At 41.0% G+C, this 24,533-nt stretch overlaps 2 protein-coding genes across 8 annotated transcripts in view; both read left to right on the plus strand.

The window, feature by feature from the left end:
- The window catches only part of LOC127471896 (uncharacterized), a 37,576-nt gene extending 33,874 nt beyond the window's left edge, over positions 1 to 3,702 (plus strand). Inside the window, exon 2 of the mRNA XM_051789382.1 lies at positions 3,692 to 3,702. Coding sequence (XP_051645342.1) covers positions 3,692 to 3,693 — 2 coding nt within the window. The 3' untranslated portion in view covers positions 3,694 to 3,702. The remainder of the gene's footprint in view (positions 1 to 3,691) is intronic.
- The window catches only part of MCTP1 (multiple C2 and transmembrane domain containing 1), a 188,455-nt gene continuing 164,338 nt past the window's right edge, over positions 417 to 24,533 (plus strand). For all 7 annotated transcript variants that reach the window (XM_051789361.1, XM_051789363.1, XM_051789362.1 and 4 more), the window contains exons 1-2: positions 417 to 9,046; positions 22,643 to 22,757. In XM_051789361.1, coding sequence (XP_051645321.1) covers positions 8,471 to 9,046; positions 22,643 to 22,757 — 691 coding nt within the window. In that variant the 5' untranslated portion in view covers positions 417 to 8,470. The remainder of the gene's footprint in view (positions 9,047 to 22,642; positions 22,758 to 24,533) is intronic.

A 24,533-nucleotide genomic window follows, 5' to 3' on the forward strand; every position in this document is an offset into this window, starting at 1 on the left:
GCATTTCATACAGCAGATACTTCAGCAATATGAGAAGTCCACTTTTCTTGTAAACAGATTATAACAAAATATACGGAAAAAACAGATTTATTGTGTTTTTCTTTTTCATTTGCAATGCATCAGCTATACAGAGATACACAGGGATAAACAGAGCTAAACAGAGAGTGATACAAACAGATATACAGAGATACTACATTGACTCAGAAGGACATCAAAAATTTTGAAATGCTGAAGTTTTTAAGCAGGAAACAGTTTTATGTCTGTGTATGCTGTTCAAATATTTAAGATCAATCAGGAAAATGTCCATCACCTTATAAAAGCATCAAATCACTTTCCAGAGTAATTGCCAGTGTGATGCACCCCAGCGATTCACCCACAATGCATCAACCCAGGTCCATGATGCTTCTCAATTCAACAATGCTCAAGTACTGCTTTTTGGGGCTTCAGAGTGTTCTCTGGTGCATAAAATTGTTCAGCCAGAAGCTAAAAGGCTTTTCAGCTTCATTTTCAGACAGAGTCTGTTTCAGATGTATTCACAGATGTAAAAATACTGCTCTCTTAATTTCATATGAGACAAACCAGTAATTACACCTGTTGCCTTAACACATCTACTTTTGTTTTGCCTTTTATTGATGCCTTCTTGTACAAGACAAGAAATTAGCCCTGTCTGACAATGAGCCTTTTCTGATCAGTAATGAGTACAAAGAAGGGTAAGCTGTAGTTCCAATAACACATCAGGGAGAACAGGTGCTGAATACTAGTAGGTATACCTATTCTTCTTGATTGTATATGACAAAGTTCTAGGTTAACATGTTGGAAAGTTTTTGATTGCAGTTATGAAACAAGCTCACATTAGAATGTACATACCCAGGACTAAACATGCAAAATGAAGTGCCCATTTTGCATTTTGGACGACATAGATTTCACAAAGATGTGATCTCAATCACTTGTAAGCCATTTACATGACACTGATCAGTTTCCTGAAAATTTTTGCTTAGTGGGAAAATCGCAAGAATCATGCCTAGTCTTAGTGGGTGGGTATCTTGGTTTATTGACAATGTGTCCCAGGAGGTGGGACCTCCAATGGAATAGAAACTCATCCCCCTAAATTACAAAGTTTTTTTAAATTATGAGGCATTCCACTGGAATATGAAAATTAATAAGAATTTTACAAAAAAACAAAGAACAAACCAGAACAAAACAACAATCAAACAATAACAGAAAAAAATTGTCACCCAAAATGCAACACAGTCCCAACGTGGCCACATGATCACGATGTAGGTGGGGCAGAGTTGCAGCTGTATGAGTGGCAACAACGGTTGTGGCAGCCATGCAGGAACGGTGACTCTGGGCAGAGATGCTGGCAGCAGTGGCAGCAGTGGCAGCAGCAGTGAAGCAGGTCCCCATGGAGGTTGGCAGTGGGCAGGTGGTGGCAGCAAAGCAGGTACCTGTGGCAACTGGCAGCAGGCAGGCGGTGGCAGCAAAGCAGATCCCCACAGCTACAACGGGCAGGTGGCGAACTCCTCTGAGCCACGGCCCCAGGACAGTTCCTGTCTCATCAGCTGCTTCTATCCTTCTTAAACTCTCACAGTATCTGTGATTCACATTATATATATATTTACATGCAAGTTCCAAATGATTCTCCAATCAACTTTTTCCTTTTCCACTACTCCTAATGCCAGTGCTGGGATGCAGCAGGAAATGAAGGAGACCACAAGAGTCCTCCACAGTCTCTCATTTCAACTGAAATTGAAATTGCTCATTGTGTTGCAAGACCCCAGTGCCACTAGCAGAATCAGGAGGCAATTCTAAATGTGAGCATTGTTAAGTCAAAAAAACCCTATAAAAATCCTTACATCTCCTTGGGATATTGAGAGCTTAAAAAGGAAGAAGGCTGTTGGGATGGGAAGTGATTTTAAGCAGAAATGACCTACGAATATGACCTATGAATAAGTTTAAGAGACAAGAAAAAATTAGTTTCTCTGAATTTGTTCAATGGTAGTTGAAATAGATTAAGTGTATTGACCATTAAGATCAGTAAATGTTCTGGGTATTGCACTATTTGGAACTCTCATTTATGGTGTACGCAGTCAGTTCCTCATATAATTTATACAGGGTCAACAGGAGACACCTGAAAGAACTAGCAGGAATTGAAAAATGGGCACCACTGATGATGCTTCAACAGAGATGTGAAAGTTGTCAGGGACTACTGCCAAGAAGATTTACGCTGAACATCCAAGATACTCAACATGTAGATGAACACACAGACATGCTTTTTTGTCAAAGGGTAAAAATACAGAATACTGACGAAGACTAAAACTGTTGCCCTTTTTAACTGTAAAAAGAATTAAGATAGCTAAGGAGCTAAGCAGAATTTGAGGCTGAGATGGCAACAGAAGATGAATATGGAAAGTATCTACAGTTTATAATTTTTAATAATATTTCCTTTTGTTTCTAAAGCTAAAATAAATGACATTCTGATTCTAAGAAGACTTTGAACTCAGTGGCTACTGTGCATGCAAAGGAAGGAAATAAAGAAGCCTGAACTTAATACCTGGAGAGACATAGGAGTTACGAAGACATAGGTTCCACAGTGAATCATGACATTTCTCTGAAAGCTAGGCAAAGACCTAAAAGCAAGACCCATATAGAAGAGATTTCAGAAGAACTGAAAGAGGAAAGAGCTACAGCTGTCCCACTAACCCTGACAGATACTGAAGGAAACACCAAAACCTGTCCTAAAGAAAATGTTGAGGAGCAGTGGAAGCATTTTAAGGTTTTGCCATTGATCTAATAGTTTATGAACTTGGGATTTTGCAATGATATAAAACTACTTGAGTCAATCATTAAAAATAATTTTAAAGGCCAACATGACTATTAGTAGTGAATCATAAGAACTGATGGGTTTTACCATATAGGAATAAAAATCTAAGGCTGAAGCTGAGAAGAATCATAGAATCAAAAAGAACAATTGATGGACATATTTTATTTTGCAAAAATACTTGTCATGCTTGCAAGATAGAGCATCATAGAATAGGCCAAAATATTTAATACTACAGAATACCCTACAAACCATTTAAGGATATAATTTTCTTTACATATATTTTTCATATTACAAAACAAACACAGATACAATATAAAATAGGCCAAGAGTAGTTTGAAATGTATCAAATACAGATTTGTCAATATTTACATGTATTAACTAGGGAAATACTGAAGATGCCAGAGAAGTTTAGAATAAAAATGAAGCCTTATAAAATTTCTAAATTAATATTAAATTTAGTACTAACATTGTTGCAATTTAAACCAGAACCCAAAAAGAAAAGAGCTGTATATTGAGTGTTGCAGATCTGAATCACAGATTCAAAGAGTGATTTGGGTTGGAAAGGACCTGAAGGATCATTTTGTTCCTTGAACACTTGAACAATTCCAGTGATGAGGCATTCACAGCTTCTCTGGGCAACCTGTTCTGTGCCTCACCACCCTCACAGTGAAGCTTTCTTCCTAGTATCTAATTTAAATCTACCGTCTTTCAGTTTAAAGCCGTTACCTCCTGTCCTTTCCCTATCTGAAGGGGAAAATCATCTGCTAACGTCGGGAGTGCCAGATCTTGATACTTGGTCCTCTAGTAGGGTCAGCTGTTGGAGGTGCCCTAAGAGACTCCTATGACTGGTGGAAGAGACTTAATGAGGAGAGATCGGAGGGAGAAGAAAATATCTCACAGTGCACTTATGCTGTCATGCACAAGATATGATTACCATAACCACAAGAGTGTCTGTTTCCAGTGTTTTACTTGGTTGTGCGATTGTTCTGTTGTTGGCATAACGTGTTTTATTACGAGAATATATGATTTCCTTCTCTGTACCCGTTTTCTTCTATTGGTTCTATACAAACCCTTTCCCTATTTGTCCATGTTTAGATAGGTTCCGCCCCTTGTTACCATGATTGGCCGCTCTTTTGAGTACTCCTCCCAATCTGCTCCCTAAGTTCTAGAAAAATCCCTGCTCTCTGTTTAAAAGCCTGCGTCCGTGCTCAATAAAGGGCCATTTTGTGCCATATTGTGACTTGCATGCAGAGTGGTCCTTCTGAGTCTTGCATAAGGGGGGTTACAGCTCTCCCCCCGTCAGTCAGCCTACTTCTTCTCAGCTGTGAGAACATCTTGCTGGATTTTCCACCATTGTGTGTAGACCGGAATATGCTTTGAATTGCTGCACATGGCTTATGATACACCAATGCTGTGTGACTCTGCTTTTTCTCTCCTTTATTCCCAGGAGCTGAATTAGACCTTCCTGTAGATGTTATTAAAGAAACTGTGTCAGGTATCAACAACAACAAACAAAGAAATAGCTAAGGAACATTAGCAGAAGGCTAGCAATACGGTTAAAATATTAGAGACAAAGATGTACATGAAATGAAGGGAAATTAATCTCCAGTAAATTGACTCAATTTTTCATAACAGTTCAACTTAGACTCTTCCCAGTACTTTCTCATAAGGAGGGTTCTCTCACTTCAGGAATACATTTTGAAACCTGCATTATCCTAGGTTAATGGCTGAATCTGTACTGTTATCATTACAGCCAAAAAACCCTGTAGCTGGGTAAAAATACTCAAAACTACATTAAGACGATGAAACATTTTGTGGAGCTAAGTTGCAACTGGTTTTGTGAGAAGCTATGTTTAGTCAAATTAGAAGAGCAGGAACAGGATTACTGGTATAAAATGCAAGAAGAAATGTACTCACTACTGTGCAGCTGTGGGTGAAAACAGGACTTGTAGTACAGCTAAGGTTGCCTGAAGCTTCAGGCACACTTTCAATACTTGTAATATTCCAAAGCTCTTCACTATTCTGGCTACAATATTCTGTACTGGCTACAACAGTCTATTTCTTGACTCTCACTGAATCTCAATTAGAAAGTTTCAGGTAAAAATATTTTCACTGTGGAGGACAAGAGTTAAAGAGTATGCGTTTGTCTGTATAATATGAAACTTCTTACAATGGGCTGGGGAGAACTCATTGCCTGAGATACTGTTTAACATGACAAGACTTGAATTTGTTTACTGGGATGCCTATGTTCATTTGTTAGTGTGGAGATAAAATCAAGCAAAAACCAACATTTGAGGATGTACTTAAAAATTGTGTTACAGACAAGAACTTTTCCATCTGAAACACAAGTCTGATGAAAAAAGAAACACAAATCCGTAATAATTCAGACTGAAGAAACACAGAGAAAGAACAAGGCAAAATGATGTGCAAGTGGTGTTAAAAATGTGGTTCTAGACTAGAAGAACAAAATCATGCTCAGCTTTTGAGCCTAAGGCCGTGTTCCAATACTGCCTTCAAATATGTCTGGTATGTATTTCCATATTACCATTCTCGCTGTATTTTATATTCTGAATGATGGGAGAAGAGAGGGTGTTTCAAAAGGGGGTGTTAGCTAAAAAATTAAGTGTCTTTTGAAATATAAATACCTATCAATAATGACCTAAATATCAGAAGCAGCAAAGTAACATTTTTTTTTTTCAAGAAATAAGCAAAACCAAAGCAAACCAAAGACTTTTATTTGACCTAAATAACTAGAGAAATCTGGGGCTTTGGGTCAGAGTCTTAAAAAGCATTAGAAAATATTTAAAAAAAAAATGCATGGTGCTTAGTATTGAGCAGTACATTTGTTTTATCAGTTTAAATTAAACTAATTAGAATAATGACATATATAGATAGATGAAATACAGTTCTAACAACACTGATAGCTGCCTTACCCAGAAAATGTTTTTCCTTTTTGATACGTATACTTTATATGTTGGAAATAAAAAACATATTCTCCTAGGTTTCCTGTTTGAAATACTACATCATTCTTTTATGTTTGTTTGTTTGTTCTGTTTTGTTTTAGTTTACAAAACTTTGAAGCAATATGGTGTAAACAAGTATTTTCAGATAGCCTTCTTTTATTTCTAAGGCTAATAAAGGTTTATTTGTACATTTAGAAGTATCATTCTCATCTGCACAGGTGTTAAACCCATGGTTTTGTTAAACATTGAGATTTCTATTTGAATGTTGTTTGAAGTCTTCCTGTGATCTGTCTGCTAGGTTCTGCTTCAATTTAAACAAACATAGCTCAGAGAGAATTCAATGTGCAGAATGACTCATTTTGTTGTAAGACTGTTTACAGTGAACTGATTTGAATTAACTCTAGAATAATCTCACTCTGCCTGTTGCAGCAGAGCCATACACTGCCTTCTCATCCCAGATGTCCTTCAACCCCAAGACAATGAGTATTTCTGCAACTAAACAGCCTAAACTCCTTTGATCCTTTTATAAGCAAATCTATTTGCTGGTTGGATAAAAAGGAGGTGAATTAGACCAATTTGGAAATTACAGTGTAATGACAGAATTTTAATGTAAGGAAAGCTTATGCTGGTTTATGTGGAAGAAGAATCAGGAGGCTTGCCAGCACGTTATTTGGGACCACTCAATGCACAGATCATAAAAACACAGTACAAGGCATATTGAGGCTTGTGTACACCTCTCCCAGACAATGAGCATCCATGTACTGTTCTAGTTGCGAGATTACTTTCTGTAGGGAATATGTCTACACAAACAACAAATTTCTGGTCTTTCTTTTTCTTGAAAAGGAAAATGTGATCACTTGTGAAAATAACTGTCATTTAAAGATATCAGAGTAGTTCAGTATTTTGACAAATAACAATTTCTTTTGAACAGAATATTGTAGTTCTCTATACCTATTGGCTTTGTGAAAAGAGTATTAATTTTAACAGAAAACGCTGTTTACCTGAAAAGCTGCTTATTCTATGTTTTGACTGTAATGTGAAAACAAAAAGTGACACACAAGGCACATGTATATATTGAAATACTTCTGTAGTCTTTTTCACTCGCTGGGGAAGAACTAAATTCATATTTTATTCTCTTGATTCCTGCTCATTGAGTAAACCCATTATTTACAAGAAAGCAGACCTTTTAAAGAGCTTCCATTTTAGCACATTTCTTATTTAATTTAAAGATGTCATTTCAAAAATTCTGACACATAAGCTTCCTCCAGACCTTGATCCATTCGAGCTTTGCTACCTGATGGTTTTGCTTTTAGGTAGTAGAAGCTAATAATTTAGATTTACTTACAGGGATCAAAGTAGGCTGACCTATCTGTCATTTTCTATCTTGAATTTTTTTTTTTGCTATGACTATCTTTGGCCTTTTCTGGTCCTGAAATGTCATTTATCTGACAGGACTCATCAAAAACAACCTCCAGTGGTTCAGAGGTTGTTTTGGCTATTTTCTCAAATACTTTAGATATAATTCCAAGCCCCAAATCATTTGAAAGCACCCATTTTATCTCAATACTTTTAATTTGTATTCTTCCTGTTCTGTTCAGCAAAAGTTGTACTGTCAAACGCCTGGCTGCAAACTTTTTTGGGAAAATTGAATACAGGTGGCCAAAACCTCAATGGTGTGAAGAAGTGTCTTTTGAAATGAAACCCAAAAGTACGCTACATAAAGGTATGGCTCACTATACACCAAAAGATTTCTTTTGCTTGTTTGTTTCATGGAACGTAAAGACTTGTTCTGAAATCATCCTGCTGGTATTATTTTAATTAAAAAAAGACACTTTAGATAGCGTTAAGCATCCAAAAATGCAGTGACGGGACTACTAATCCAGTATGCTGTAATGAGAAAACAACTTTTTTTTTAATTTAAAAAATACGAGACTGACAAACGCCCCTATCTGGCGGGCTCTGCCTGGCCGTGCGTTGCATTTTGCGCCCACCGCTGCCGAGCGCAGAGCCGGTGACGAGGCCGGTTATTTTCTGCAGCGTTTACTGTACCTGCACGAGCAAATCCGACTGAACCTTCCCTCCACAAGGTTGCCGCGGCTTGGGGACGATGTCTGCCCGGCCGGGGACCCACTTCACGTTCCCACCTTCACACAGGGTCTGGGTGTACCCCGACCCCAAAGGAGACCGCAGATATCACGGCGCAGACACTCCCTACCCTCGCTCTCCGCGGAGACCTCCGGAGCCGTTTGCCCTCCAAGCCTCTCGTACGGTGCAGCTGTCTCCAATGCAGAAAATAGATGGGGAGGTGGGCAGGATAAGCCCCCTCCTGCTACGTCCTCATGTGCATTAGCCGCACGTATACATAGCCGAGCCGCCGCTCCCCTTGCACCTCGCTTCGCGCTGCCCGCTGCCACCGAGGGTACAGCCAGGGTGGGGGGCCTAGGGAGGCAAACTTTCCGCCCGGCTGGGCCAAGGTGAGGGTTTCGTCCTTCTTTTAGGTTCAACGTCAGCGCTGCAGCTCCAGCCTCCCTCGGTCGCGCCACTCTGAGTGGAGGGCGGCGCGGTGGAACCCTGCGCTCGTTCCCGACGGCGGGCGCTCCGCTCCGGCCCGCCCAGCACCGGAGAGTAGGCGCCGGGCTCCGGCGTGCTCTGCTGCCGCCACCGCCTCCGTCGCAGAAGAAGGATGGAGGCAGGCAAGGAGCCCCAGATGACCACCGGGGGAAAGCCCAGCGAATCTGAGTCGGCAGTATCCTTCCAGGCCCGGCTGTGGAAGAACCTGCAGCTGGGGGGTAAGGGCCGGAGTGGCGGCGGGCGGGCAGGAACCGAGCGCCGCACTGCGGAGCCCCCCGCACCGCCGCCGACCAGCGGCAAGGGGGACCTGCCTCCCGGCGCAAAGTGGAGCGGCTTCAAGCGGCGGCGGCAAGTGCTGGACCGCGTCTTTTCGTCCTCCCAACCCAATCTCTGCTGCTCGGCCGCTGAGCCGGTAGAGCCGGACGGCGAGTCCGGCTCCGCCCTGCGCCGCCTGCGGGAGCACCTGCTTCCCCAGGGCAAGGGGCCGCCACCCGGCTGCCGGCCAGTGCCGGTCGCCGGCGATGAGGGGCAGGCGAGCGGGAAGGAGGCGCGCCGGCCTGGGGCGCACCTGTCCCACCAGAAGAGCTCTTCGTTGCCCAGCACCGCTTGCCTGGAGCAGCTGCTGCAGGGCTCGCCCACTGTCGGCAGGAGACAGGAGCAGCGGGCGGAGGACGGCGACGGTGGCGCGGTGAGTGTTGGGCCCCGCAGCCCTTCGTGGGGCTGCCCTGGTGGTTTTGTACGTACTGGGCCGGGGTGGAGGGGCCAGGCGGGAGGGAAGGTCCCGGGCAGGGCAGGCGAGACGAAGCAAGGCGAAGCGGGAAGGGCGGCCGGCCGCTGGGGAAGGGAGCTGAGGAGAAAGAGGTGGGAGGACGGACGGCGTTTGGTCTCAGACCCCTGCCCGCTCGCTCGCCAGTGGGGATGTCCTTCGCCTGAGAGGGGGAACGGCCCGGGGTCCGCCGGTCGGAGCCCTGCACGCTGTGATAGGCCGTGTGGCTGAGCCATCCCGAGCTGCGGGTGCAGCGCTGCCAGGGGTGCTTGTGCACCGAAGCAGGAGCTACGTCCCTAAGACATTCCTTCTTATAAACTATGCAGAGGAAAGTTGGTTGGACGGGGAGTTGGGGTTCCCTCACTCTCACGCCTTTCCCCAGAGTCACCTCTCACCTCTCTGAGGGCTCTCTCTGCTGGTGTCTGCTCTTGACACATGCAGCACGGCTTTTCCTCAGACAGCCTCTGTTTTTTTCCTTGTCTGCTTATCCAAATTTGAATTATTATGTCTTTTAATTTCTGCAGGACACCTAAACGATGGTCACTAGTACACATTTAATAGACGATAGATAATTAGTTGGTAGACCACACTGGTCTCTTCATGCAGCTGGTCTCTTCAGTCTGATAAGATAGTCATTCTTCCCTGGTTGTTGAGGGAAGGTAGTGAACAAAGCTCTTCCGACTGTTAGTTTTGAAATAGGTGGTGAAGATAACGTTCATAGGGGCTGCTGAATCTTGGCATCAATTTCTTGCGATAAAAGTGCAAAGCATATGAGTATTTCTGGAATTCGTGTAATTCGAAGCAGTCATCCACTTTTCTTCAGGCATAATTGACTAATACCTATTGTTATAAATTGTCTTCTGGCATAATTAGGGAGAAATGAGTAGCTGAAGTAAAAGGCATGCTCTGTGTGTTGTCAAAAATAAATGGTATGAATACATTTGGCTGTGTACCTGTGCTTGGGGTCTAGAGTGGTAGTAGTTCTGTGATGATTTGCAAGTGTCCCTTGATGTCAGTGGGACTTTCATGTCTGGCTGCAGAGTTCAGAGGAGTTCATCTTTACAAACACGGGACCTAACTTTATGTCTGAATCTCACAGGGTTACTTTGGTGATAGTCATCATCCTGACTGGAAACCACAGTGGTTGTTCCTTGTATATTGCTTGTAAATGTTTTACATCATTGCTTATTGATGTGGGATTATCATGACAGGTGTCTGCTAAGTGGGAATTTCTCTGCTGTAGTTAGTCCCTTCCTCCCCACACCCCAGCTCACAAAAATGTGTTGCACATTTTAGTAGTACTGTTTAAGACTGCAAGCTATTATTCTGCTTTAAAGACTATGACATCTAACAAATAAACAACTATGAAAATGTAGGGTTTTATTTACACAGAATATGCTGAGTTGGAAGGGACCCACAAGGATCATCAAGTTCAGCCCTTAACACTGCACAGGACCATCCCCAAGATTCACACTATGTGCCTGAGAGTATCATCCAAATGCTTCTTGAACTCTGTCAGGCTTGGTGCTGTGACGACTGCCCTGGGGAGCCTGTTCCAGTGCCCAACCACCCTCTTGGTGAAGAACCTTTTTCTTATATCCAACCTAAACCTCCCCTGACACAACTTCAGGCCATTCCCTTGGGTCCTGTCACTGGTCACCACAGAGAAGAGATCAGTGCCTGCCCCTCCTCTTCCCCTCACAGGGAAGTTGTGGACTGCAATGAGGTCTCCCCTCAGTCTCCTCTTCCAGGCTGAACACATCAAGTGACCTCAGCCGTTCCTCATACGGCTTCCTCTCAAGGCCCTTCCCCCTCTTTGTTGCCCTCCTTTGGACACTCTCTAATAGCTTAATGTATTTCTTATATTGTGCCCAAAACTGCCACAATATTCAAGTGAGGCCCCACCAGTGCAGAGCAGAGCGGAACAATCCCGTCCCTTGCTTGGCTGGTGATGCTTTGCCTGATGCCCCCAGGACATGGTTGGCCCTCCTGGCTGCCGAGGCACTGCTGACTCGAATATATATTCAACTGGCCATCAACCCTCAGGTCCCTTTCCACAGAGCTGCTTTCCAGCATCTCATTCCCCAGTCTGTCTGTACATCCAGGGTTGCCTCAACCCAGGTGCAGAATCTGCCACTTTCCCTTGTTGAACTTCATATGGTCAGTGACTGCCCAGTCCTCTCATTTCTGCTGTTGTGTTTGGCAAAGAAACGGCATGTTTATTTACAAAACCTGTCAATTGCTGTTTAGTTGTGAGGGCACTGCTCTTGTTTTGAACAAGATACAGTCAACATTTGGAAAGAATACTGCTAAATCAAAGTGGTACCCAGGCTTTCTAACACTTGACTTTAATTAGCAGGATTACAATCACTTCCTCCAAGCAGTTTCTAGTATTAATATGGGCTGTGCCTGCATACCAAACCTGCTGGTTTTGATATTAAATAAAGCTTGTTTGTGTGTTTGTGGAGTTTGCCAGAGCTGCTGATCATGTTTGCTTTGGAGGGATGATTTGAAATAGAATAGCTGTTCTTATATTGCATAATGAGCATATCCACTGCTCATCTCTAGGGGTGTAATCTCACTTGATTTAATTCAGCGGCTTCACTGAGCCATGGGATAGTTGTGGAAATGAGACTGTGACTATATGCATTGTTGGACTGTCTTCAGGTATGCCTGGTGCTCTTCAGTGATCTGTTAACAGAGCAGGTACCTTCCATTGTGAGCAGCTGGAGTTTCTAGTTCAGTGCACTTCAGGAGTCAAGTCTTGCATGCTTACTTACAGTTCAGTATACTTCATAAGTCAAGGTTGCACCCCAGGGCAGTAGGTGCCTTATCTCAGTCATGGCATTTACACCTCTCTGAGGACTTGAGATTGCACATCTAGTAACATGAGTTTGGAATAACTTGCATTTTTAAATCCAAGTTTTACTTAGCACAGACTTTTCAGTGTTGTCTGGATTTTTATTGCCCAGCAACCTTACATGTCCAAAGATGAAAAAATTCTATAAACTAACAGAATCACAAAAATGAGATTAAATTACCTAAATGTAAAACAACCTAAGATTTCAACTTCCTTTAAAATGTATTTAAAGTTTTATTGAACTACAGGGCAAGCAGATGCTACTGCTTCATTTGGATCTGTTGAATTTTTTAGCAAATCTGTAAACAAAAAGACCTGTTAGATACTTTAAGGGACATGGTGGGAAGAAATAAAATCCCACAAGAAGTAAATTTTTTTGTGCTTTTAAGCTGAAATAATACAGTTGTCATAAGTGAAAAGGCACACAGGTAGTGGATGGGAAGATTTACAGTGTAAGTTGCCGTACTCTGTGGATTTTATCTTGAAATGTAATTTTGGCATAATCAAACCATTTACATTTATTTTGAACTCATTAAGATGTGGTATGACACTATTGCATTGGGCGTGGACAATCTAGCAAAGATTTAGTTTTCTTAGCATTGAATAAAGTTTCTGTTATAGTGAATAGGATTAATACCTGGGTTTGAGTAGAGGTGCATACTTAAAAGTGGAGTCTTATACAAACAATACCTATTATATTTCCACACTGAATACTGATCTAGTTTTTTGCTGAAGACTGAATACTTTGCGGAGCTGTCTGTGAATATTTTTGAGTAGGTGATCATAACTATTTATTGGCAGAAAACTGAGTTTCCTTTTAAAGGATAGCCAGAGTGTAAATGTGGGTTTTTACGACAAAGAAATGAACACATGCAATTAAACATCGTCTTTTTCCAGCTTCCAAAGACCGTGGCAGGTCTCCTTGGCCAAACCTTCTGTAACTCTCCATGTGGCATCCAATTACCTTCATGTAACTGAGAGCTGCCAGATGTGTGCTGCATCTTTGAGGGAGTGAGAGGAGGACCATGGAAGCCTCCTGGGGTGTCCCATGGGCAGGAGATGACAAGAACCCTCCAGGGGCAGTGCTTCACAATGCTTGTGTCTGAGTGTGTTGCCATGCCCCAAGGCAGTGTGGTAAGGGTCCTTAATAATTTGCATCTTCTTGCCAGATGGAGCTTGAATTTATCCAACAATGCCTGTGCCAGCATGGTCTTTCTCTTGAATGTGAGACATAGTTTTGCGTGGAAAGTTTCACGCCACTTGCACTTTTGTCATAGTAATGTAGTGAAAACCAGGAGGCTGGAAATACCCTTGTTTCTTAAGATTTGCAGTAATAAAGACCCTACAGGTGTTTCACAGCCTTAACTGGAGAACATAGGTATGGCATATGTTATTTTGAATCAACAGTGAATATGAAGAGGGCTTACAGGGAGGATTCCTGAAGACATCCAGGTTTCAGTCTGGCTGCCACAGTGAGAACTCTTGTGGGCACTTTTCTCCAGTGGGTTTTCTTGCAAGATAATGCTCTGGTAACAACAAATCCTGTGACTTCTTAAAGTACGTTCAGGTTGATCGATTAAGTTGAAAGAGTAGACAAGTTCTTAACCCCTTCCCTCAATGTCTATTTTCAGTTTTGTGATTGTGTAAATAAACTGGAGATGTGGCAGGGCTCAGGGGTTACCGCAGAGGGAAGAGTGAGGGCTGACTAGGGCTGCCTCTCAGTCTCTAGGTTCTTCAGCATAGTAAATCAAGAGTCATTAGTTTTGTGAACACAGACTATTTGTTTCATTAATAAGCATCGTGCAGCCCTGCATTTGTGGGTCTTCAAAGCCAGAGATTGGAAAACAGTGGTCTAGATTCTATAACAGACTGATGCAAGAGAAAAATTAGATGAAGTAAAAAAATAGAGATATATATCCAGGTACAGGGTCTCTCCCATTCCTGCAATAATGTATAACTGTTGGTCAATACAGTTCGTGTAAGAAGGTGAGCTCCTCCATGAGAAGGATCTGTGGAATAAAAGGGAATTTAGTGGGCTGGGTTGTATGAGGAGAGGTTGCACTTTCAAGGCAAGGAACCTGGTGGTGTATTGAGATGCTGGGAAAGAGAAAGAGAATAATGATGTAAAAGGAGCAGAGGTTGAGCTGTGAGGAAGCCTGAAGACAAGAGAATTATGAATTTGGTGTGAAGGGGGATGTAGAGCCAATGCAAAACAAACTGGCATACCATGCACATTTCTCTGCCTATACCAAATAAATTTATGTCTGGCTTAGAGCCATTTGAGTCAGTGAAGTTACACAAGGGAAAACTTTGGCTTGTTGGTTACAATTGACATTTGTCACAGGTCACGATTGAGTAATTGATCCAGTAAGTGAAGGAAAAAGAACAAAATAAAGACAAATGGCTGAAAAGATCAATGAAAAGTAACACAGGTAATATCACCCAAGAGAATCTTAATTGCTACTTTAGCTAATTGCACTGAGAAAGATGACAGTGGTGAGGAAATCTGAAAACTGCTTACCTTTTCCTGTCATAATGCCAATACAAAATAGGAAGAGTTGGAGAGACTAATTTGCACAGGTACTTGGAGCATGATTTGAGAGCAGCATAATTCTGAAAATTAAGAGGGCAGTATTTGAGACGACACTAGAAAGCTTGCTTTTAGGGATCTGGCCATTTACACACAGGGCATGGGTAGATAAATAAATGTCAGAAGACTGTGGAGCTAGTTAAATTACATAGAAATAGAAACCAGGAGTAAAAAGCTGTTGCTAATGTTCATTTCTTTTTAAGAAAACTTTGCAGCTGATCAAAGCTGTTTCTCCAAGAGTTTAATTAGACAACTGATTTTATCAAGGGATGTTCTGCATTGCCCTATTTTGTCGTTGTATTAATTTCTAATAAAAGATTTATCTTTCAGCAGCTTGAGATATGTTAATCTGTTTCCTGTGCTCTGTCAGCATCTGACCAGTCTGTCAACGTATCTTAGTACAGTGTATGTATATTATTGATATGGAAATCAAGATATGGTACAACAGAATTGTAATTTCTGCTTAATTAACTAGAGATCTGCAGAGTTTTCAAAGTGAGCTACATAATTTTTCAGAATTTGCCAGTTTGCATTTATTGTTATGTGAAATATTTAGATGTTTTAAAGTGAACTAGTAGCAGCAGTTGAGTTACTGTTTATCCATGACCTCATTTAAACTTTATTTTTTCTCCTCCCTGAATTTACTGCTTATATATAAAGGTGTTCATTAATAATTATATTGAGGATAATAGATACGGATAGGAATTGCAGCAGTGCTTGCACTGAAAAGTTAAAAAAATGCATATTTTGTACCGACTGACTCTGCTGTGAAGTGTTTAACTTTCAGTGTAGGGGTTCTATCTGGATTTCAAGTGAATGTGTCAAAACAGTTACTTCATGTGTAGTTCATGTGTAGTTCATGTGTATTTCATAACCTACTGACCTATGCTGAACTTTAAAAATTTAAAAATACAAACACTTAAACATTGTTATAACATTGCACATTTTTCCCCCAAGAAATGCTGGAAAATGTTCTTTCCCTCTTTTTCACATGTCAGATGTAGAAAATTACTAGTCATACCAGTAAGACCTATCATCAGTTTCTATATTATTGCAAAGAGAATTATTTTCCAATGTTTTAAAAAAAGCAGTTTTAAAACTGCCAGTGTGTCATTTACCGTGCAGCTGTATGGGTTGTTCAGAGTTAACTGATTTGTCTTGTGATATGGTGCTACCAAATGAATAGATTCAAGAGTCCTTTCTTCTTTTTTTTTTTTTTTTTTTACTTCTCGAATGAATTTCTAGTCTTTGGCAAGGTGACTAAGAAATCACAATTGATCTTAAGACGGAATGCATCCTAGATCTCAGATATTACAAGTGTGTCCTTCTAGGGAATTTTAAGAGGTTAGCTATAATGTAAGCCCTGAAGCTGTTAAGTTTAAAAAAAGAAATATTTTTCTCTTCCCATATAAAAGAAGGCAGAATTCCCCCCAGTTTTGTCTGTGGTAGACTTGATTTATCAAAATGGCAAATTAGATCACTTTTAGTTCAGTATGGAGTTTTGTTTTATGTGGAGTTTGTGTTGTGTTCAGGGTATGTTCCATTCAATGTATTTCTGTAATGGAGAACTGATGACAAACCATAGCAAGTGCACCAAAAAAATGATCTGTCTAGATTTGTATGTTTTGCTTGTGGGGTAGGTGATTCATACCTTCCCACCAAGCCAGAGGTTTCATCTTTCAAAGGCTATGTTATACCATCACTGTCAAAAAGTCTAGTTTTGAATGGTCTGGATATGGTGTGAGCAGTGGGACCTGGGGAAAAAAACTGCAGTGCTGGGATTTTTGTCAGTAAAGGCATCTCATGTTTCATGTGAGTGATTTTTATTGGTAAGGAGGAAGACTATGTTTCATCAAGTCAAATAATCACTGACTCATCTTTAGATGGTGAGCAGTCTTTTGTTCATTTGTGCTTGGATGTTGCTGATTTGATTTTCTATGTAGTCATTTGACCAAATAAAATCACAGAATCACAGAGTGGGTTGGGTTGGGTTGGAAGGACCTGAAGGATTATCTTTTTTCCACCCTGCTGCCATGGGCAGGGACACCTTCCACCAGGTTGCTTCAGCCTGGCCTTGGACACTTCCAGGGATGGGGAACCTGTTCCTGTGCCTCACGACCCTCCCAGTGAAGAATTTCATCCTAATATATAATCTAAATTTACCTTCTTTCAGTTTAGAGCTATTGCCCCTTGTCCTATCATTGACCAAACAAAATTTGTAGTTTCACATTCTTAAGTGACTGGAGGGTGATAAATATACACAGAATTCCTAAACCCTAAATTTTGATGGGTCTCCAGGTCAGGTGTTACGAGTAAGAAACATCAGAGCAAGCAAATTTATAGGCAACAGAAAGAATCTTCTTCCTGTGCAAACTAGGGCATTGGCCATCAAACCTCCATATTCTTACAAGTATTAGCTCCTAAGCTAAGTTTGGAGTCTTATTACAATAGTTCACATTTAACAGGAAGAGGGTACAAAGGACGTATTGCCAAGTAGTGATAAGTAAAACAAGTAGTCAAAAACCAACACATTGTCAAAATTCCTGACATTAACACTGACCTACAGAACAAGGTTCATTTAATTGCTTCATCATAGTTCCTGTAGGAAAAGAGAAAGAGAAAATGCTGTAACATAAACCCAGTGATTAAAAAGAAGGCACTATCCATTTGGTGTGAATACAGTGTTCTTTATCATGGGCATTGGTAGCTACCCATGAATAACTGCCCAAGGCATCTTGAGTCACTGCTCCAATAGTGAATAAAGCCATTAAAACTGTGCTTAAGCTTAATTGGATCTTTACCTTCCCTTTCGAGAAAGGACCAGTCAATCCCTTCACCCCAGCCCACTCCTGTTCCACAACCCCCCCCCCCCCCCCCCCCCCCCCCCCCCCCGCCATCAGTAAAGTGGCTGCCACTATTTGATTGGATGAAACTAGGCTTGGGTAAATAACTGAACCACTGTTATAAAACTCTTTGTGTGCTTTTACCTGTGGTTTGACCAACGGCTTCTGCTTGGATTAGTCCAGAAACAGTCTCCAAATTCGAAGTGAGAATACTTACGGGGTCTCCCATCTCCTCATCTAACTATCTGGCAATAACTTTGGTATCTCAGTTCGGTGTATGACACTGTTTTGGTAGGAGTTGGCTGACCATGACCATTATCTGTGGTTTCAGTTTTAATTAGGGGTCCAGACTCTACATCCTGCAGTTCTTCCAGTTAGATTCGCTTTCTCTCATACACGTCCCAAAGCTCTGCCTAAAGCCTTTTAATATGATCATGCTTGGCAGCAAGCAGGCCCTCTGCCTGCAGCCTCTTTGCCTTTTCCTAATCGTGCTCAGCAACAAGCAACACCTTCTCTGGAAGCCTGCTTTCCCTCTCCAGGGGATCCAAACCCCCTGACCAATAGTCAGCCTTCAGGGTGATGAACCAGGGTTCACAACAGTCATTTACCAGTAGGAAAACCCCTGGTTCCCAGTATCCCTGGGCTTCCCTTTCTGCAGCTTCTTTTTGCTCCACAGCAGTTGGTGCCTGTGCTTCTGCTGTTTATGCCTGCCCTTCTGTTATCTCTGCCTGCCCTTCTACAACCTCTCCCTTTTTCACAGCTGGCTTTTTTTGCTGTTGCTTCTGAATCAAATCACCCTGTGGGTTTTCAGTGAGCCTTCCTAAATATCTCCACTGGCTATCCTCCAGTTCACTTTTTGAGAACGTCTAGAGGAGTTTCCCAATTATAGGCTAACCAGATCTCCAGCTGGAGCTGAGGGAGTAGCTGGAACAGCCTGAGTGCCCTCAGGACTTTGTCCAACTCAGGGGAAGAGATCCCAACTCTTTTGGTGTTCTTCTGTCCTCCCAGCCACTTGTGTACCAGTTTTTTGAGAGTAGCAGTGGGCAATCCATCCATCAGCTCCTAGAAGAGATCTCCTATTTTCTTCCTTCAGCCCATAGTGTATTTGGACGAGTTTCAAACTCCTTCCCTGACCTAGGAATTTTATATAAAGGGGGTGATTTTTCTTTCTCTTGCTCCATTCGTCTAACTGCAGGCTTTTGTCTCTCTGTATTGAGGCTAACACCCATTCTCCTCCCATAATTCATCAATTCCTAGGCCACCTCTCCCCACATCAGTGGTCTTCCCTGAAGGGTTAGTGCATCTTTACAATTGGTCTTGCAACTGAATCGCATACATTTTTAAGGAATTTGATAGTCACCAAATGAGTAGAGTCGTAAAATCGGCGTTAGTGATCAAGTGCAGGGGGGATAGCTAATGCTGCACTAACTGGCAGTCATGCATTAGTTGAAGACAATTAATCTTCTGAATATTTTCTGTTGGAGGCCCCCCACTTGACATGAGGATACTTATGGGGTCTCCCCTTTCCCGGGGAGATAAACCCCTTGCCCAGTAGGCAGCCCTCTGGGTGAGGGACCTGGGTTTTGCTCTCTATCTAGACATTTTTGTAAGGGATCAGCCAAATCTTGTAAATGCTTTTGTAAAGAGTCAACAAAATTTTGTAGGAATTTGTTTCTCTCATCTTGCTGTCTATCCAAAAGTTTTAGTAAGGATTCGTGAATCCTTTTGTCCTTTTATCAGCACAACACACAGTACTCCACATTTGAAGATGAGGATGGGGTAAGCATTGTCCACAAGGGGAGAATGGTCAAGATATGGCATTTCTTGGGCCGCTGTATCTTGCTCTTCCGTCTTTCAGATCCATCCTGTCCCCCAGTCAGCGATAGAGAGATCTGAGCCCATCCTGGCTATAAATAGCTGTCCGTGATGCCTATTGCCATGACCCACTGCCAGTAGAACAAAACCCCACATTTATCTACCTACTTCTTCTGATCTCTTTACCTAGCTTTTGAAAGTATATATTTTGATACTTTAGAGGCATATTGCAGCTAGTATGCTCTAGGGTGGTCTGAGAAGAGGATATGCGGTTTAATCTACCAGTCTCTTTTGTGCCTGTGATACAAGATTGTTTTGCACTGTTTTTGTGCAGACTTTTTTGAACCACAGAGAGGTTGCAGGCAAGGAATGTTATTGTTTAAAAATAAAAATAGGCCTTAGACTTCTAGTCAGACATAACAAAATTACTGCAATTATATCTAGACTACATCACTCCTTTATTAAGTCAAATAGTTTGTGTTGTTTTCTTCCTTCCAAGGTTAAGGTGTTTTGCATGTCTTCAGACATTAAACACATTTTTCATGTGGTGGAAGAAGGAAAATAATGTCATGTTGATACCAGCTGGCCATGAGCATTTTTCTCTGTGTGTATACTGCACTTGAAACTAGCAAAATACCTGTCTTAATGAGCCAAGTCAGCTGGAGGAGCTGGTTAGGTCATACTGTTCTTTCTGGGTTGGGGCTGTTTGTTCAGCAAAACATGGCTGTGTTTTTCCCAGGACTGTTGAGCAATATTATCTCATTTGTAGACTCTGAGGTATTCTCACTTCAGGATTACTAGTTACACATCAAGGGGATATTTTTGCAGTTACTTTATAGGATGCATTTTTACTTTATGTATACCTTTCTTATGTCTACAGAGTAATGCAGATTGCTGTAGGACCAGCTGTAGTTGGTTACTTTCTATAAATGCTGCTGCACTATTTCTGGTATTAAAATTAATTATGATGCTTTACAGTTGACTCAGGCTGCTGTAATACTAATGTGGAGAACGTGGAAGACATCTGTATTGTATCTGTGAATGTGACTCATTGCCTAACTATTCTTATGTCATGGATGGTTTGAATTCAAGGGGTTAACTCTTCCTTCAGTCTGTCCATCTAGAAAAATGAGCAGTGAGGTTGTGTCTTACTCTTCTGATGGCAGACACAATAAAGCTGTAATTGGCCAAAATGTTTTTTTCTGTCTTAAAATTGAAGCTGGATACTTGAGCCTTTCTGGTCTTTGTCTGGAATCTCAATATTTTTGTTAAAGATTTATTAAAAGTATTTTCAACACATTCTGCACATTTTAGACACAAAAAGTCAAAGCATGCCCTTTCTTTGTCAGGTTTGGTGTCATCCTGTAGCAGTCAGTAAGAAAAAGCCTTGAGGCTAAAAACTGTTGCAAGAAAAAAAGAAGGAAAAATATTGAAAAATATGTGAGAAGTGGAAAAGGAAACAACATGTTTAAACCAAGGAAGTTTAATGTAGAGCTTGTGTTCTACGTCAGAGGGGAAGAGAGAGGGAGACTCAGTAAGGAAGAATATGAATGTTGGGAGACATCATGTTTCTTTTGTGACTGCAAATTCTTGTAGAAGGGCAAGAAAGGGGAAGGAAAGTTTTAGGTTTTATTGTTACTGCAGAACACATTTCTTCATTTCATAATACCGTGATAAATGCTGCGGTCGTGGATGAGGCTGGGGCCATTATGCAGGTTTTTCCTTATTTCTGACTGGACTAGATACTAAGCATTGCAGGAGTGGGGTCACTGTTGTCAGTCTTGTATCCTGCAGACAGTGCATTAAAAAAAAAGAATGAATAAAAGAGATGGTAAGTGAGGAGTTAGTAATTTAAAAGAAGCTGGTGGCTGCCTTCTGCAAGAGTCTTGCAAGGTCTTTTGATATTTTCAGGCATGCCTCATCAGTTACTTTACAAGGCCAAAATTAAAAGATAAATGTTGCTAGATTTCAAGAACAACCCCCCCCCCACCAAATCAAAGCTTATCTAACCATTTTCTTTGAAATGCACTAGTGTTGAAAAAATTTCATTGCTGTGGAACTGATGAGCATATCGGTGTGCGATTTGGCCAGCACTGTATGTGTGGCAGCAAAGGTTAAATATGTTAGGGCTCAGAGTTATGACTCTGGAATAATGAGAATAAGCCATCTGTTGAGGCCTTTATTTTGTGCCTGCCTTTGTGCTGTAGTTTCATTATTATCTTAATAAGAAAAAAGAGTTTAATAGGAAGAAAGAAGACAAAACTTGTTTCTTTTTGAAATAGTATAGCACTTGGTACCCATGTGGTCTCTGTGATATTTCTATCATGCTGCTTTTTTTTTCCCTTGCAGAGGACCCGTAATCACATAATAAAATATTAATAGCACTGCTTTTAAAAGATTTAGCTCCTGGCTTGAGCATATGTGTATGATGTTCATTGGAAAAGATAAAGCTTCTGTATGTACTGTGAATGTATAATTGATATAGTTGTTCTAGTCTTAAAATAAAATGTAGTGTTCCAAGCACACACTGTAATTAGATTCTACTGACAGAGAGATGTGTTAAAAACTATTTTGCAAAAGCTTATGTGTACTAAGAAATACAGTTTCTCTACTCTGTCCTATGGGACAGAAATGTGGTTACTGTTCATGCAGTCTGGAGGTGCGGAGAGTTCCTTGCATTCTGACTTCCTTTATTGGTTTGGTTGGGGTTTTTTTTACTGATACATTTTATACAAATAACTAATCTAAGAGTGGTTGTCCTGGAATGCAGAGCTGCAGCTGCATTTAATGTCTTTTATGATCTTTTTCCCCTCACAGCTTCCCCCAGAACTTTGGGGAAAAACCCCAAAGTACTGCAGTAGCTGACAAAATCTTCATTCATATATATTTATTCAGTGCATAGATTAACACTGTTGGATAAACACAGGATTTGAGGGTACCGGTGATGACTAGTCCAAATAGTACCGTAAGGTCTAGCTTTTTTTTCTTACCTATTTTGCTTTAGTGGGCCAGGACTGTATGTGAATGTAATTAAAAGTGGAGGTTCATAGAATCATCAAATGATTTGGGTTGGAAGGGACTTTAAAGACCTTAGTTTCACCTCCTGTATATCAAAGAATTATTTTTTCAACCACATTTTTAAAATAACATATTTAACTATCAATTGTCAACCGGTTTATTTTTCTGGTGTTGTTTGTTGTTTTTGTTAAAAAAAAAAAGTGAATCTCAGGAATTGTCATACTGATGAGATGGGCAGATTCCTTGATGCTGGATATTAGCTCTGAGGTGGGGGAATGGGATATGGCCTTGTCTTAGTTCAGTAGGATGGTGATACATAATACATATGTGCATACCTTACATGAAACTTTTAGTAACATCAGTTATCCTGTTTTTATTTCCACCCTCTGCAGAGAACAAATTTGGTTGGAATAAGTAATGCAGATTTTCCCTCTGGGGACCCTGGAATGTACCAGTTGGATGTTACTCTAAGAAGAGGACAAAATCTAGCTGCCCGGGACCGTGGCGGTAAGTGTGCTGTTAATCACTGCCATAGTGATTGGGAAGCTACATGTTCATTATGTAAATTTATATGAGGGTATTAAAATTACAATTAAGGTTTGAGTTATAAGTTCAAGTTGAAGCTCAGTTCAACTCAGCTTCAAACTCTGTAGAAGTTCTTCGACTCAAGAGCATGAAGTGAAAGGAGCTAGGGCCAGTTAACCCCACACAGGTGGAGTAATAAGATTTAACTAATATTGGTTTAATACTTGTGCTAGACAATTTTCCTCTCTTTTTTGAATATTTCAAACTAAGAAAAGGTCAGTAGATTTATTTTAACCATGTAGCTTTGTGCTGTCCTGCTTGCACCTGTGCTGTCTTGCTGTTTATTTTATTCCTTGACTGCTTAATTGATAAACACCGGAGCTGTGTTTAAAGACAAAACCAGTAAAATCCCTGTATTGGATGTGTCCAGGCTTTGCCTGTTCGTCACTCTGCCAATCTTATATTAGCATTTTTCAGTCTGCTCTCAGACATGTACCACGCACATAGTTCAGATTTAGAAAGGATTCCTAAGAGGTGTCTTTGTTGCATATAACTCTGTTGTCCATACAACTGCAGCTCATATTTAATATTAGGTAAGTCAGTAATCCCCTTTCTGAACAGCGATATAAGCATGATAAATCTGATTAACAACATATTTGGATTACCTGTAATACATTTCCTGTGAGAAAGAAGCCATAATAAATATTTAAAATAAGTAGTATTGCACAGGACCTTTCCATGCTTACCTGATAAAGTTATATGACTGCTTTCAGATCTCAGATATGGTAGTAGAAACCTAGACAGCTGTTTACATGAATAGGAAATTACTCCACTGATACTTATGTCATGAAGCTGAAATTTTGATACACTCACCATTGCAAGAATAAACTTTTCTTCCTCTAGATATATCGGTATTCTGTCAAGCTTTGCTTGAAATTCATTAAACACAGACACTCAAATGTTTCTGTTGCATGAGCTAGAGAGATTTCCCCAGTTTTTGAATGATCTGTTGAAATTAAGTCACATCCATTATTCATATTATTTATAAGTGGATAAAAATTTGAATGTAAACATGATTATTCATATGCAAGGAAGACATATGTACTTTTTTCTCCCACAATACAAGAGTTTAGGTCTAGACTAAATAAAGAACAGGAGATCTGATTCCCGAGGTGGAAATACCAGGTGCCGTATAAAATGTCAAGTGCTTTAAAAGGTAATTTCAGAAAGCTGCTGCTTCAGCAGCAAGGAAACCTCTGAAAGCTAACTGGGAGGCAACATGGCAAGAGTGGTATTTTCTCAGTACTTATTATTCCTAGAGCCCAGAATCAAGGGTTGCAGTCTTCTCACATCCTGTTTCAGAGACAGTAATTTGCTTTGGATGGAATACACCTATAACCTTCCAGAAGGCTGAGCAAGTACTGGTTCTCCTTTTGAAGAGGTACAGGGGAAGGTTGTTGGGCTGTGGAATCACAGAGTAGTCTTGTAACTTGAAAACTTAGCAAAAAACAAGATGCATGGATTATTTTTTGCTCCCTTTCTGAATTTTTTTTTGTCCTTGAAAAAGCTCAGCACTCCCATCTTAACCAACCAAGGGAGTGTTTTACGGAGGCACTGCAAGCTTGTCCGGAAGGAGTGTGTGCATTGCACTTCAGTGAAGTATAGAACTTCCTTCAGACCAGGTGGGAACTACAGATGTGCTCCCTCCTGCATTGAAGGTTTAAGATCTCCACTGGGTTTGGGCCTCCAGGACTGAGC

Source organism: Manacus candei, unplaced genomic scaffold, assembly GCF_025592945.1.
Source record: "Manacus candei isolate 608988 ecotype Guabito, Panama unplaced genomic scaffold, ASM2559294v1 h1tg000027l, whole genome shotgun sequence".
Taxonomy (NCBI): domain Eukaryota; kingdom Metazoa; phylum Chordata; class Aves; order Passeriformes; family Pipridae; genus Manacus; species Manacus candei.